Source organism: Trichoplax adhaerens, genomic scaffold (assembly GCF_000150275.1).
Source record: "Trichoplax adhaerens TRIADscaffold_5 genomic scaffold, whole genome shotgun sequence".
NCBI lineage: Eukaryota > Metazoa > Placozoa > Uniplacotomia > Trichoplacea > Trichoplacidae > Trichoplax > Trichoplax adhaerens.
Genome location: NW_002060947.1, coordinates 1624780 through 1642428, shown reverse-complemented (window position 1 = coordinate 1642428; position 17649 = coordinate 1624780). Strand labels below are relative to the sequence as shown.

Genomic DNA, 17649 nt, shown 5'->3' with positions numbered 1-17649 from the left:
TATATCATTTTCATGATCCAAAATTTTACTATTGGCTGTACATGTATGTGTACAATAAAAGTATATCATTTTCATGATCTAAATAGAATAGAAAAATTTATTCATATGCTGCTGCGAATTCTCCACGTGAATTTTATCAATCAATAAAACTTTGTTTAATTAATCAAAATAGAGTACTACAGCACTATTGAAATTTGCATAGGCGCCTCCCTTTCAAACGCTAGGCAGTAGGCACTCTTACTTATATACCGTACTATATATCTTTCCACTAAGCGATTATCCAATCTACACTTGTTATCCAACAAAAATGAATCAGATGGAAAGTTGGTGGAAATGACGTTGAAAAATACTGTAATATACAATTCAACATCATATGCGTCTATCTCATCTTACAGTCAATAAAGCAATAAACTAGATTTGTTTTAATAGTCATTTTTGCATGTTTTCCTTCTTTATGGCGATGTTATCAATTTTTCACCTACCTAATGTCATTCTCAATACTTGATCATTCTATAACTATACAGACAATCGGTGAATATATTATAACAGCTGATTTGAATTATGGAAATCAATGAAGCGAGCAATTAATTTGCCTTTGATTGAGATAGTAGAATTCACATCCTTCAATTATTAAATAGATATTATTGACGTGATCATTCCAGTTGCTATTTTCCATCTTTCATGACTTTATTCTAATCCTTACTCGTATTGCCATACAATCAATCAATCACTAATACAGAATGATCATATTGAAATTTTCGTATAAATTGAAAGTCGTCATCAACGCAGAGTTGATCGCTTTAGCCAATTACCATTCTACAATAACCTATTCTCTAGACATGAATACGCTCAACCAAACATCCATGACAAATACCCATCTGTCAAATTGTATAGAAAATATTGACGACATTTCAACACTAACAGAGATCAAAAATGGCAATTATGGATTAATTGATTATTCTCTTCAAAGCTCCTACTATTCTATTAATAGTGCTGATTTGCATTGCTAGACAGCTATAGTCAATATAATTCATGTATTGATTTCAACGCCAATCAATCTCATCATTGTCTTGCATCAAAAGGCAACTGTCAGACATCGATGATACTTGAAAACTGAATTCGTTGCAATGGTAATGGATATGTTTATACATATGTTCAAGCCCACTTTGATGTTTGTTATTAATATTACAGTGGCAAAAAGGACTTTAGGCATCATGAGCTTTCAAAACAGTACTTTCTAACATAGAATAACGGAGATTCTGGATTTAGTATTGCATCCGTTTATCTGCCAATGTTATCCTATATTGAAAGCTCAAAAGGCCTAAAGTCCTTTTTGTTAATGGTAGACATAAAGTTGAGTATAAACATATGTATGAAGATATCCATAACTACTAGCAACCAGTCCAATTTTCAAGTGCGCGTATATTAGATATCTGAACGTTTCCTTGAGATGTAGATCTGATGTAAAATAACTCATCTATAGTCTAGACAGGAATTAGATGTCATGACTTGAACTGCTACCACTACTTTAATGGTATAGACTTGATGAAAAGCATGATTGAGACATGTGAGAGATTTTAATAATTCATGGGAACCTATTCGACGCCAATCTATTCATGACTGGATATGGAATTAAGTCATTATGCCTTGACTATTCACTTATCAATTATCGAATACATTCAAGAAGAATGGGAGGGATTCAGTACGATAACTTCCAGATCCCTAAATGCTCAATTGTAATTTCAGTCAATTGTCCATTAAAATTTCTATAGAATAAAGATGGTCATCAACTTGACGCTTTAGATTCCAAGCAAAAATGGGTGTAGAAATGGATTGAGTTGTTGCCTTTTATTTAATACGGTGAGATACAACTATTATTCTTCATTACTTATTATTTTGATTTATAACGGATAATATAACTAAAATATAATAAATTGGTAATATTTTTTTAATTATTTTGGAAATAGTTACACCTGATGTCCTTTATTCAAAAAATAAGGATTAAACAAAATCACTTTTAATCTTTGTATTGTACTCCCTAGTCTGCTTGAACAATTTCTCTATCACAATACTTCTTACTTAGGTATTGCCCCTGCTATTTTATCTTTGAAATACCTTCCTAGTCATAGTAAAAGTAATAATCATCATAATCCAAAATCAATCGTTACGAAATTCATCATTCTATTCAATATTCAATCATCCATGGATATTATAAATTGTAGCCGGAGTTATTAGTCATAATATCGAATTAGAGCAAACCCATTTCTTAATAATTAACAGATAGTATTACCATTCGATATTATATATATATCCCGGTAATAGCCAGGCACTACTATATTCACAGCTATGCTTGTAGAATACTACTTTTCAATAATGCATTAACGAATGAAATGCTATATTAAGATTAGTTCATGGTCCAAAGCACATTATGATAACTAATGTACGGTGATGGACATACCAAGTTAAGATTAGCAGGGACGGTAAAAAAGATATCGATAGTGCGGTGCAATGTCCTTAGTACTGCGGTCAATTTTAATTCTATAATTCTATACCAATCATGATAATGTGTCTAAGACGTACTATAAGATATCGACAATGCGGTCCAATGTCCTTAGTATTGTGGCCAATTGTATACCAATCATGATAATGTGTCTAAGGATCGCTAGCTCTGTCGATAACAACCGTTATAAGAAAATGTAACAATCAAAAGGGCTGTGTAGAAAACTCTATAAAGATTCTATGCTTATTCAATTTTCATTAGAGTATTACATCAAATCAAAATTGAAAGGCCCAGTATCCACCCTTAGCGATATAATGAATACTATTTTAAAAACTAGTACTCTGCAGAAATGACTACCTTAGAGCTATTCGTTTTACATGAAGAAATCTTGAGGTAAAAAGTGCTGTAAGAATCTTATACTGAACTATTGAAATGAACCCATATCATACAGCTTTAAACAGTATATCACGTTGAGCTCTATTACTTCTATAATTATAAACTGCCTTCTTGAGGTAAAAAGTGCTATAAGAATCTTATACTGACCTATTGAAATGAACCCATATCATACAGCTTTAAACAGTATATCACGTTGAGCTCTATTACTTCTATGATTATAAACTGCCTTCAAGATTTGTCTTATTGAACTACCAAAAATAAACTAAGTTAATAATTAAGGTCCCTGTGCTAGTGTGTGATCGTATAATCTTACAAATAACAATCTAGTAAATTCTTATCGTAGCAACATTATTATTTTATTTTTATTTCTTATTTTGCACAAGAATTCATACCGTTAATAGTTGATGGACAAGTTGTCAAGTTCTCTAGACAATAACGCTGACGGTAGCAACTTTATTCTTCCCAATAAAGAGATCGAGAACAAAAAATTTCACTAAAGCAATTATGAATCAATTTTATATTTATTAATAGATTGCAATTTGACTAGGTAATCAATTAGATAAGTTCCATAGAAGTACTTTATTTATTATGGCAGTACTTTCCATTATTCAAAATTGACCGAAAGAGCATCATGATTATAATTTGGGTGCAAATAACAGCTAAGACTTGTAATAAAGACATTGAAGAACTCCTTTTTAATTCTTTTTTAATGAAATTTTTGTATAACCGCGATCTATGACCCTTATAGTTAAAATTATGAAGCTAAGTCTAATGCTAGCAGAACAAAATGAAGTGCATGACTATTGTGACAAAGGAAAAAACTGGTAGCAATTCCTCATAAAATGAGAGCAAAAACTACCAAAGTCAATGAATAATGAACATATTTAATAGCCATCCATGACACTTTGATCTCTTGATAAATATCAAGCAATCCGATTTCGACGATTTTTGAGTATCTCTTACGTTGGAAATGAATGAAATAATAATATTATTTCAATCTTATATCAATAATATTCATCTTAAATAGTGAAATGAATTTTTTCCTTTATTAAATGATCTTTTTTTATTGCATCATCCTTTCAAATCAAAAATTAACTTTCGAAGAGTAAATTGGACACCAATAGAATAAAACAAAGCTGATTGCTTTTCAACTTTTGAATATTATTCAATCGAGATAAATTCTATTGTGATCCATTATTAAGTATTGTAATCGATATTTCTAAGGTAAAATGCTCATAAAATATAGAATAGGCAATTCAATTCCAAAATTTTCCAGCCAGTATCATATTGTTAGAAATGTAATAGTATTCACACAAGTCAGTAAAAAATCAAAAAACTTCGATGCAGTAATTATGTATAGTATATACGCGCCTATAGTACTGAAATAAAAAAGAAGAATCCATTTTATTATATATTAAAACAAAGAATTCTCTACTCTATAGTAAATCTAGAAGCCAAAATACCATTAAAAATCTTAGAGCTATTGGTTTTACATGAAGAAATCTTGAGGTAAAAAGTACTGAAGAATCTTATACTGACCTATTAAAATGAACCCATAATCAGTCATCGAACAGTAGTATGAATACCCCGCGCTGCTCGTTTAAAAGGGTGAATGGGTGGCATTTTTTATTTATTTTATTAAAGAGGCTAAATTTTGGATAAGGTACTCTGATGAAAATTGAATAAACATAAAAATCTTTTTTATAGAGTTTTCTGGCACGGCCATTTTGATTGTTCCATTTTCTTATAGCGGTTTTATTAACAGAGTAAGCGATCCTTAGACACATTATCATAATGGGTGTAGAATTGACCGCAGTACTAAGGATATTGTACCGCACTATCGATATCGTTTTTACAGTACCTGCTAATCTTAATTTGGTATGTCCATCACCGTACATTAGTTATCATAATGTGCTTTGGACCATGAACTAATCTTAATATAGCATTTCATCCGTCAATGCATTATTGAAAAGTAGCATTCTACAAGCATAGCTGTGAATATAGTAGTGCCTGGCTATTACCGGGATATATAATGTCGAATGGTAATACTATCTGTTAATTATTAACAAATAAGTACATTAACGTAAACCGTCAGCAAAGCGACGTGAGTTTGTACTAGTATCTTACGAAAGCAAAAATAGGAAAATTTTAACGTGTCTACGAAATAAAGAATGTCTTACACCAAAAGTAACAGTCATGTTAGCTTTTCGTAGTAAATATTAGCATAAATGTGGAAATTTCATAAATTACTAAGAGTGAAGGGTATATTTTAAATAATATACAACAATTATATCAATATTATATGACAGGCATATCATTAATAGCCTGAGCCTCTAAAAGAGAACCTATTTTTCTAGTGACTCATGATCATATGGTAAGCTATCCAGATAAGCAGTACATCTATGCTGCCCTTTAGAGGCCATTAGTAAAATCAAATTTCTTGTCAACTAATTAAATTGATGAAATTTGGTCTACGTAGTCGTTAGCAACCACAACTTTTCCATTCCAATCTATTATGTGCCTAGTCACAATAGTAGCTATTAATTATGAATACACACGCAAGAATATCAGAGATTGTAATTGGAAAAAAAATTATTTACAGAATATTCTCATATGTTTGATTATTGCTTTATTGGGCTTTAATTTGAAAAATATATTCCGATATATAATCTGTTACGAATGATAGCAAAGAAATTTTTAAGAGTAGTGAAAGATTGTGGAATGTTAAATTAACCAGGATGCTTTACAATAATTGAAGATTTTAAAAAGATAAATTCATCATCTATGCATAACCCTTAGAAAATCAACTAAGATCCTTCATAAAGCTCTTGACATTAACTAAATGTTACCCATCGACGACATGGACAAACATGTATACGTACAGTATAAATTAATATTATTTTATACATTTAGCCTATAATATTATTTTTAGTATACGATATGGATATCATGTCTATCGATCGGATTTCCATAATTGTAGCAGAAATTTTACTCGAAATCAATTTAGCAACATAGAATAAAGATACAGCCATTTCGTTGGCAGATTTTTATCCATCACTCATAATTTATGATTTAGACAGGTTCTACTCTACGAATATGCCTGGCAGATTTGCATTTAAGGATTGAAAAACCTTCTTTAACCTTGCGACGTATGCGTTTGTTGGTAATTAAAATTACCACTGGATTAACAGCAGGTGCTGAATAAAACATTAAATGCGCTGTAGCTAGTGCGAGCTCTTTCGTAGCATGACTATTCGCAAATTGACGAAGGCTTTGTCCAGCAGTTGTTGCTATAGGTATAATGATTATCAAAGGAATTATCAACACTACAAAAATAACGGTAGTTGCAAATGGTAATCGTATAAGATGATATCGGCGAGAATAACGATTAAGTCTTAAAGTATTCAAAGCTAGCCAATTTCTGGATGGTGTTGAAATTTTAACAAAGATATAGACATAGCAATACAATATAATGCTAATGGGAAGTAAGCAAAATACGATAGCAAGCGTTGTAAAGTAGATTGTGGTATAATATCCTTCGATTGCAATATAATCACAGCGAGCATAAAGTGAAAAAGGATTATAACTTACAAGTGGTACACATAAACCACCTATTAGCATTGAAAGAAACCACACAAGACATAATTGTATAATCAGGGTATCATTATTACTAACATTAACACCTCTACTGCTGTGCGATCCTTCAAAGTCATGATCAGCTCCTCGTATTATTAAATAACGTTCAACAGCGATGACAGTAAACGAGAATATTGATACGCAATAGGATGACCAAAATATGGCATGAATAATTTTGCATGAAATCTTTTCTAATTGCAATGTATTTGTACGATTTATAGTTAAAGCATTTACCGTCACGTTAGCAATAGCAAAGATTGCATTTACTATATCTGAAAACATGATACTCACAGTAAAGCAATAAATTCGATGTCGAAATAATGATAGTTGAAAGATTGCAGCGCTTATGCTAATATTGACTAGAATTAAGACCAAATTACAGGGTAGAGTCAGGCCAAATAAAAAAATCATCTGAAACTGTCGTGTTCGATCGATACTGTTATTAGCTATCATTTTTTATTCTATGTAAACGTTTATTTTTCCTCTTATAATGTGATTCCTAAAAGCAATGATTAACTAACTGTAAATAAATAATAGCGGTGTTTATAATTAATAGTTTTTTTTAACCATCTTCACTTCATTTTATTTCGATCATATCATAGTTGGCCGAGAAAGATAAGGAAAGCAATAAGCAAAATAAATAACAAAAGGGAGATGTATTAATATAAATAGATCATTGACGGGCTTCTAACCCATCGTATAAGGGGTCACGTATATAAATGATATATTCAGTAACATATGGATAGAGATTAGTATAGCTTTCTTAGATTACACCAGATTAACACTATTTTTGATACTATACCTAATATCTTTTCGATAGTTATTAATCTTACATAGAGTAGATGACGGTTTAAATGAGCTATGATGATAGATCGCGTATGAATACAGAATTACTTTAAATTGCGTCATCAAATCTATTCAGCTAGATTCTATAGGTACAGTATTTAATTATCATAATAATATTTGTTAGCTGCTTTGAACCCTTTCAAATTAATTATAATATTATAAAGTATTAGCGAATCAATTATTTTAATTACAACAGCCAATGTTTGTGAACAATTTTATTGATAGTAATTTCAAGGTATTAATATGCAATTTTTACGTAATTATTTCACCTACAGTTGGCGATATTCAATTTATAGCTACCTGCACATTATTAGCCAATGTAAGAACAATTAAAATTAAAGATTTTTTAAGTTCAGGAATAAATTGATTAGTTATTAATCGTTATCTAAATATAAGGTGAACGCATGTTACATAAGCAGCAAAATGACATCTAAAACCCGAAATTTCATTAATTCATTTATATTACTTCACAAACAATTATGAAACATTCAAGACGGTCTCAAATTAAAAGTCCTTTCAGGTCTTACAATTGTCTGATTATATTATTATTCAACGACTAGTCGAAATAAATAGCGTATTGCAATCACCCAAGAGATACAATGATATCAATAAATAAAAGATTTAATATGTAATGTTATAGGTAAATCTAATTAATTAATAAAAATAAATTACAGATCATAATGTTAATTAACAGTAAATTTGAGGCATATTAGTAGAATAGCCAGCATGCTATTCTACTATGCCAGATTGAGCATAAATTTTAACGCATTTTAATACGGCAAAAATTTTTATCAAGTGTGCAGTCGTTGATTTACTTTAAAAGTAATGATGATTCAGCTTCAGGAGTCGATGGCATAACTTGCCATGAATAGACTTAATATGAATGATCAGGATATTATTCTTAAAAAACGAGTTACATTAAGGTTACCTCATTTATCAGAATGTTATCAAATAAATTATGGAATACATTACCGGCGGTCGCTATTAAAATTCTATCCACGTTGTTTCAAAGGGCAAAAATTTTATATTACATTCTTAATAAACTTATAATAACTGGCGGCTTGATTTATAGGGATCAAATCTGAGCCAATGACAAACAAATGAAAAGATTCAGAGGTCAAGATAAATTATAAATTAAGGTTGCATAAGCGATCTAATTAAGGCTAAGATTATCCACACACTAATTCAGTTCGAAAACGTAATGAGTCTTTTGACCTTACCATTATCCCATAGATAGTTCTTCACAAATTAAAGTCTTCATAGCTTCCTCTACCTTTATCTTATTTTTGGTATCCGATTAACTTTTTTGATATTGTATTATCAATTGCTGAAAATTCTTTAGTCAAACTAGGAAATTATCAACACTAATTTCTTTCTTAGTAACTTTGATATAGATCATACAACATCCAAACTACAATATCCAATCTATGAAATAAACGATTAACATCTATAAAATTATAAAATGTTGTACATAATAGTAAAAATGGGGCGTGTTAGAATTACTCCTTCGTATTCCTTTATAAATAATATATATGAACGTGACCGTATGCGAAATCGGTCATTTTGCAAACTGGGCAGTTTGCAAAATGACCGACTTCGCATACGGCCACGTTCATATATATAGTAATTACATGATTATTCGTATGTATAAAGATGGATAAATTTTCAGGAACTGGTAATCATTATTTTAATGTCTATAGTGAAATTTAGATGTTTCGGAGTTTACGAACAGATGCTATGGCAATAATGAAAGCCACAGCATTGCGCAAAGCTCAGTCCCTCTTATGAAAATTATAGTCACTAATCATTGTCATTGTTGTTTGATATACGTGTAGATTAAAATTGCCTATATCAATGAACTAAGTTTTTTTCTCTATTTCAGAAAAATGACCTTCCATAAATTTATCTTCATTGCAGCAAAATAATATTTTAACTTTTGCGGTTGGCAATAAGGAATAGTAATTAGATACGGTAATACTGACGATGTTAACGAATATTCTCAGTGCTATTGCTATTACTACATCGTTTATTAATCAAATTTAAAATTTATACAATTCTTATCATGTTTTTCGAAGGTCTTGATAAATTCATAATTATTTCAACATTTATAACGGCTGCTGTTAAGTTTTTATGTCAAAACCTACATAAAAGTTATTAGCTTATAAAAAATTAAAAAATTAAAGTATTTTGGAATAAATCTGCTAGTAAGAATATCATAACTTTGATCTCTACGCGTATTTGATCATGTTTGTAGTAGTTATACTGGTGATACTACCTTACTTTTATATGTATCAAAAATTTAATTAATACTTTTTGCAGGGTACTAATTGGTTAAGGAAGCATGCATGACCATTTATACGAAACTGCGTGCCGTTCATTACAGTTTTAGAGTACTCTCTTTGTACCAGAAACAATTTAATGTGCTACCTTATTTCTGCCAATATTGAAATAAATGTAATAATAGTTTATCATATACTGTACTTTATTGCTATCTGATTTTTATAATAAAATTTAGAAAAAGTAATTATAGGTCACATAATCGAATAATATTACATCCGGCATTTATATAAAAGTACTATATACGCGTATATACTCATGCTGTAGCACTTTATCGATGCCAATAATGCGGTCTTACTAATATTTCTATCTATCTAAAGTATTTAAATTAAAAATCATAACATCAGTACATTGTATATTTTAATACTGTGGCACTTTAATAACTGGATTACCGTTCCGGATGTTTTAATTTCAAATAGAAATATCATTATTCGACTATCAATTATACTAACCTTATATATTTACTTGGATGTAGTTATAGCAACTAAAAATTCACTAACAAAAAAATTATCATTGTTCATGCTGTTTTTGGCAGTTTACCGTTAATAATAAAGATATTGATTGCATTTTAGGTAGTTATTATGATGGATTACAACATAATTACTTTACATCATTGTGTTGATGACATGGCCTTAGCTATAGTATTCTTCATGTGGTTCAATACTGCATAAAATCTATTTATTGAGCTATTTTATTACACTAAGATACTATAATTTTTTAGATAGAAATTACTGAAATAAAATATGGTTCTCCGGTACGATTTTTGAATTCATGACTACTACTATGAATTATGAATTTATTTGGATCTGAAATAATAACTACAATCTCAGAGGCCTCTAAAGAATGAACATCTTTCGTTATGCAGCTGTTATAGTATTAATCAGAAAGCTATTAATAATTCTATTCAAATTTTGTACATATAATCAAATGTTTATATCCTATTATATTGGTATCGAGATTTGTTTGCTAAATTCATTCAAAGTTCTCTATTGAACATAGTATAATATGATATTATTATGGCATAATTTTGTGCTGAAGGTAATCATCATTAGATGTCATATTTGAATCAAGTTAATACTGTTTTTAATTCGAATCATTATTTATAGCTAAACTCTGCAAGCTTACAGAAATGATGACCAAAATCTATTAATGACATATTCGCTAAATTAACGACATTACTCTATATCAGCTACTGTTAGCAGAGGTCTATGTTTCGATCAATTTTACATCATATTGCACTGTAATATTTCTTTAAGCAATGCTATACCAGAGGCTAAATATTCTTATTAAGTATTCCATTCTAACATATAATTACTTTTGTTTTTTAAGCTCTATTTAACGAAATAATAAAAATGTAGAAATACGATAAATACTTTTGGATTTCTGAATGGATGACGAATACAGCAGCTGATTATTATTTATTCTTCATTACCAGTAATTTCTACATTGCTCAGAATTATCATTGTAATGGTTTAAGAGATAGCAATTTCATCTATTTGAATTGATCTTGAATTAAATATTAGACATTACTTTCATGACGCTACTTAATCTAGTATTGATGTTTTACCTAAATTTTTCGATGCGATCTCATTTAGGACTTTATTTTGTATTTTTAAGATTTTAAATTTCCAAAAAAATTATAACGATGATTGAAATAGATAGAAGTTAGATCTTTCCCAATTAATAATTAATGCTTATAGCTATTACAGATACTTTTCACTTACTCAGAATATTTATTATCCGGTATGGTTTTACAGCATAGTTGAATACATCGTCTAGTGACGGTCAGGAAGTAATTAATCTATTCTCTATTGATACTTGAAACTATATTATAGCATTAAATTATGTTAGATTCGGTCAAAGGGGAGGTAGAAAATATAGGTATATAATTAGATATATCGTATAGCTGATGAACCGTGTAGTTTATTCAATAGACTTTATCATTAAATAGTCAATACCTCATAATTCAGCTGAGATAATTTATTGCACATCGTAATCTTTAACCATCTTTACTATATTATAATTTCTGATAGGATTAATCAATAAGTAACCATAAATCCACCAATGCATTATATAATGCGAAGTAGTTCATTACCATTTTTGCTACATCTACAATTTCCGGTAGAATTGGTCATTGAAGATACATTTAATTCGTGCCTGTAGTGTATCATGTATGTAATTAGTGACTATTTTCACCATATAATTTACATCAGATCTACATAAGGTAATCAATAATCATTTTCACTTTTCTATATTCTGATATGCAAGCCATTGAGCAGCGATAAGTTGCAAACCTGTAACATCGAATCCTGCAGTTTAACATCTGCTTAATCAGAGCACTCTTAAATATCAAGGACAGGATGCAAATTGGAGGAAGAACCGATATAGTGTTTATACAAGTTGGGATTAGATCCTAATATCATTCTATGATCATTTCTTAATTTTATATATTCTACAATACTGTATATCTAAGCAGTAGGATATAGTTAATAGCTATTTATTTATGAGTAGACCTATCAAGTAGTTCAAAATCTAGACCATAATCTAATTTTCCGAAATGAAAAATGGATCCAATACTTTATCTATTACATGATAAGAAAATAAAATCTTGAATTTTCCGTTACCAAATATTCTTATTCTACAAACTTAAAAATATGATTTAGAGTCATATTGATTCCTTGATATAATACAGTAGATTTCATACCGGTGCAGTACGGTAACTTTACTATTGTAGGAATATTAACATATAGATTCGTTATTACGATCAATATAGATATTGCCAGGGCCATCACAACTAAATCAATATTAATTAATTAGTGTTTAAATATCATGATGATGACCACAGCTGTGATCGTATTTCGATACTAATTATCATACAATCATATTATCCACTTACTCTTGGAACTCACATAACTATAACAGCCATATGATAATGATCAATATGGAATACCACTAGATTGAACATATGCTAGCAATATTGTTATTATATTACTAATGACATGCAATTGCTCGATTTTCTTATTAATATCTTGCAATTAAGAAGATAAAAATCCATCTAACAACAAGTTGTAGTTCAATTTAACGTATTGAAAACTGATGATGAAAATTACATTCGATTAACAACATTATCAAATCTCTGGCTAGAACACACTAATAAAATTTCCGATTTTCATCAAGACTGATTCAGAGAATTTAAGAATATTCATTTTAATATCTATTTTTCATTAATATACCAATAAATTGTGAATATGCACTCACGAATTTTCTGGATAGCAACAATTGCCATTTATGCTACCTTAATTGCCGCCGAGGAAGATGATAACATATTCCGTGGCGAACGAATTTTACATCGCCCAGATCAAGTCAAATTGTCTTGGGAAGCAGACATAGCTGGTAATTCTGTCAGCTTCCATTTTCGAGCTAAATCAAATAGTTGGATTGGAATCGGTCTATCTCGGACTGGACGAGCTGGTGATTTTGAATGGCATTTTGGTTGGGCTCGTGAGCAAAAGCCGCATGAAAAAGAGGTTGAATACAGATTGATGACTATAGTATATAACAATTCTTCAATAAGTCTACAGCCGAATAGGGCAACATTTTGCAAATTATGGTATATAAATCGATTAGTGAAACTTAATGATACCGTTGGATATATGCTTATAACTGGACACTAGTTACCATATATAATCTTTTATAAATCGTATTACATTTGAGATCAAATTTAAACGATTCATATTCTATAATACTTGATGATCTAGGAATAGACGTTAGTAATAGTTAAAAAACTACCTATAACAGGGCTTTCCATGCTACACAGTATTTTTCAACGTATTTTAGAGCAAATTGTGAATTTGTGATAAAATTTACTGAATTGAGCTCCTGATTTTAGGTATAGCCTATAGCAATCTACTGTTCATAGGTCTTGGTAGAACTTAATGTTGCCTATTACCCGTAGTATGATACGAGTATACCGGTACTTTTTAGTTTCATTAATACAACTTTCTAATATTTAATTTAACTGAATTTTAGAGTATAAGCTGTTAGCTCGATATTTCGACTTTACTCTAGCATTTGTTAAATATGTTACTATACCCATAAGTCTTTATAGTAATATTAAAGATTGTATATATACAAACGAAAAGCGAGTTTTTATTACCCTTGGAATTTTTCAAATATATTTTTTGAAGGGAAATGACATAAAATCAAGTATATTGCAGAAAATTTAAAAATGCTATGATAAATTTTGAATAATACGTTTATTATAATCAAAATTGTAGTATAAGCGCATCTACACCCACTGTCAATCCGTCGCCTTTATCCACTTTTTGGACGTTCTATATCCAAAGCTTAACATTATGTGTCGATTCTGTCTTATATGTATCTCATTGATGGATAGCGCTAAGATATTAAAGTTTGCTTTTGCCATTAATGTTATCATGATCTAGTACCGAGAAGTTCTGGAATCAGTCTCGTCATTCTATCATCATCAATATCATGGCGTGGTACAAGATGGCGACTACAAGTATATGACATTCACGCAAGTCATTGATAGTGAAAATAATCAAATTTCAGATGAGGTTATCAAATCTTTCAAATTGAATTTACTTTCATGATTTTATTTTAAAATATCGAGAATTAAAATCATATTTAAGCATGATTTGAAAGACTACCGCATGGGTATGATATACTGCTAAAAGTGGACGTTAATGGATGGATTATTATTTCACAGGGTGTTTCCCTTCATGTTGTACATGCTTATGGCGATATGGATCATTCCTATCATGCAAGGCAAAAGAGAGACGACGTTATTATTGATTTAGTTCCTGTCGAAGTTCCAGGTAAATGATGACAGTAACAGCTCAATCTTTAAAAATAATCAAAAATTGCACTATGCTAGTCTAAATATAATAAGTTATGGTATAGTTACGAGATTGACTTTTAGTTAATTAACTTAAAAATGCTAGTAAATTTATTTTACAAGTTTCTAAGCATTTAATAGCACTTTATTGTGATCACCGGTAGCGTTGGGTTACTAGCTAATGTACAGTATGTATAATATTAGATAGGCATATTATTGCAAATAATGCCGATTTAGCATGATTTTATTCCATAATTTTATTCTTGAGTATGATCCTATTTATTAGTGGATATTAGTAGTCTGTTATTACCTTCATTCATTTTATAAGGTTTGGATACATAACCTAAAATGTACTATTCTATATCATGACATATACACCTTAACATGGTTTATTTTCGAAAATTGCTATTATTAAACTGCTCTTTTATATCATTAAGATTTTAGGTAGCTAGATTAAGAGTTAAAATACACAGCAATTTTTTAAGATATAGCATTGATTTAAAAAACAATTTTATGTCATGGTATCCAGAACTGATATTGAATGCTATCGCAAATATTATGTTATTAATATATTTCAATCCACTACTTTTCTTTCATGATATTGTTAGGGCCAGAAACTACACAATTAGTCTATATATGTGATGGTAAAATAATGCATAAAAAGCCATCCAATTATGGCGAGTGTGAAGGTTAGTCAGTAATTAGCCATCAAATATTGGATAAAGAGACCTAATAGTGCCATGATTTATGATGTAAATGTAGAAGATAAACGATTTCTATCCTCTTGGATAATTTATAACTAGATGCAACGGATATCCGCAAGTTTGCAGCAACAGAGCAAGCTTTGATTTTCGGCATCTGTATTGCCTTCATATTCGTGATTGTTATCATCGTTATCGCCATGAAAAGGTGGCATAGAAATATGGAAAAACTTAAAACTATGCCAACATTCGTCGACGAGTAGGTTTATCAATATATCCTTGTAGATAATAATTCAATTTCTTTCATGTCTAGCGTGAATAGAGAGCTATCTAGACTATTTGTATCTGTATAAATGAAATGACGAACGAAAACAAAATGATAAAATATTCGGAGACTTTCTTAATCTAGTCTACAAATGCCAGCCATGTAGAGAAGCTTGATTTATCAACTCTGCTACTGTAATATAAATTACTACTATACTTGTAGGTATTACGGTAAGGCATTGCTAGCATTTCTAGGTAATAATTAAAGCAATGAGCTACATATAGTTGCTTTGGTATTTCTACTGGTTAGTAAACAGAGCCAATATAACTAATGTACTTTGAACTAGGAGATTAATACGTATACGTACACTACTTTCAATCTAATTTAACAGCTATATAATGTCTGTGAATAGATTTCCCATATCACATATACAGGAATTTTTACTAATTTATCTAAAGGGGAAGTGATCCAATTATATCCAATGTTGATACCCTGACACCTAATTGTCCTAAATGTTAGCACGAAAATAATCTGCACCATTTGATACAGACTAGTTAATTCTTACTACGCGGAATATAGTCAATTTATAAGCTATACCTGATCACTGACTGCAAATGACATCATCTTCAAACGGCTTGCAAACATATCCCTATCTATTACATTTTTTTATCTAGAATAGGAAATTTTTATACAGTATTAACAATAATACTATACTTTGGGAAAGGATGTTGAATATATATAAATATTAAATATGAAATATTAATTTAATAAGAAAGTGGTTGATTTCCTTTAAGTCCTTTACACCTATTTCTTGCATATATGACCAATGCCAACTTCAGTCGCTAATCTTACAAAATTATTTGATAAATAATTTCATCTTGTAGAAGTTAGTATTTTGTGGTTTAAATGTTGGCCATTTTGATGGTAGTAATAGGACCGATACATTTGAGAAGATACTTGAGAAGTTTAGTTACTATCGATTGGAATGACGAACCTTCTATATCTACTGTATAAAAGTTATCGCTGCTTACTGTTTATAGAACTTCCAAATATAACTCATTATTATAATAGAAGAAGACTTTTAATTTTCAGATATTTCATTAATGGATAATTTGCTATAAGCTGAGATAATTACGAAATTTGAATGATCTATTGGTAACGCTACTGTATATTTATTTGATGCAATGCCCTTTTCGCATTCTGTATGTGGTATTTTAAAGTTTGATTTCTGTTTATAATACTTTCCTTCTAGTTGATTATTCTCTTGGTATCGAGAAAGAAATTTTTAGTTGATACTAATATCTTACATTTAGCATCATTATAATTATAAATTTATTGCAATGTCGTTACCAATGATTGACTGTAGTGTAATTAAAGACATCAATTTTCAAAGTTTTAGTATTCACAAGGGCTTAGGGATTAGAGATGAGCCGGTGAAGGGATTAAGACATCGTCGACCAATTGTAACTAATTCGTCAGGTCTCCAAGCTAGATAGCATCATAACTAGTATGGCAAAATCTTCAAGAAGCTTAATTCACCCTATTAGTCAACCATATATGAAGTTCAAATAGAAACCGATCTATATGTTGATGCCGATATACACTTTGATTTAGCCTAATTTTATTTTATCTGTAATATGGATGTAATGAAATCACATTTTCCAAATGCTGCTCTGAACATTGTGGTAACTTGAATTCTGGTTAACAGCTAAATTGTTAAATCAGCTATGCTACCTATCTCATTTGCAGAGAGGAAGGTACTACTATCTATAAACGCGTAGATACAGATGAGCCAGATCCTGTGCCACCACAAAATGAAGATGCTGCAACAGTGCGTAACTAATTGGTATACGTGTTAATCAAGATAGATGGTTAAATATAAGATAAGTAAAGAGAGTTCAAGAGAGCGGTAGATGCTGATTCAATTACCTTGGCAGGGTAATAAAAAGACAAAATAACTGCAGTCTTTATGGTTATCGTTTATTTCTTATTTGGCTTTGCTATACTTACAATGTGCATCGTATTTGAGCTCTCCATAGACGTTTAATTGCAAATGATCTTGATTTATTGATTATAGTATAGTTACAATTTGCTTTAGTGGATTGCATTT

General features: G+C 30.0%; 1 protein-coding gene across 1 annotated transcript; it reads left to right on the top strand.

Moving 5' to 3' along the window:
* Nucleotides 1-12963: 12963 nt before the first annotated feature.
* Nucleotides 12964-17382, top strand: TRIADDRAFT_56287 (uncharacterized protein; the record flags this gene model as incomplete). The annotated part of the gene is made up of 6 exons (XM_002112750.1): nucleotides 12964-13242; nucleotides 14161-14292; nucleotides 14445-14553; nucleotides 15182-15262; nucleotides 15377-15533; nucleotides 17289-17382. 6 exons carry the CDS (start codon nucleotides 12964-12966, stop codon nucleotides 17380-17382), a joined length of 852 nt encoding a protein of 283 aa, XP_002112786.1.
* Nucleotides 17383-17649: the final 267 nt, after the last annotated feature.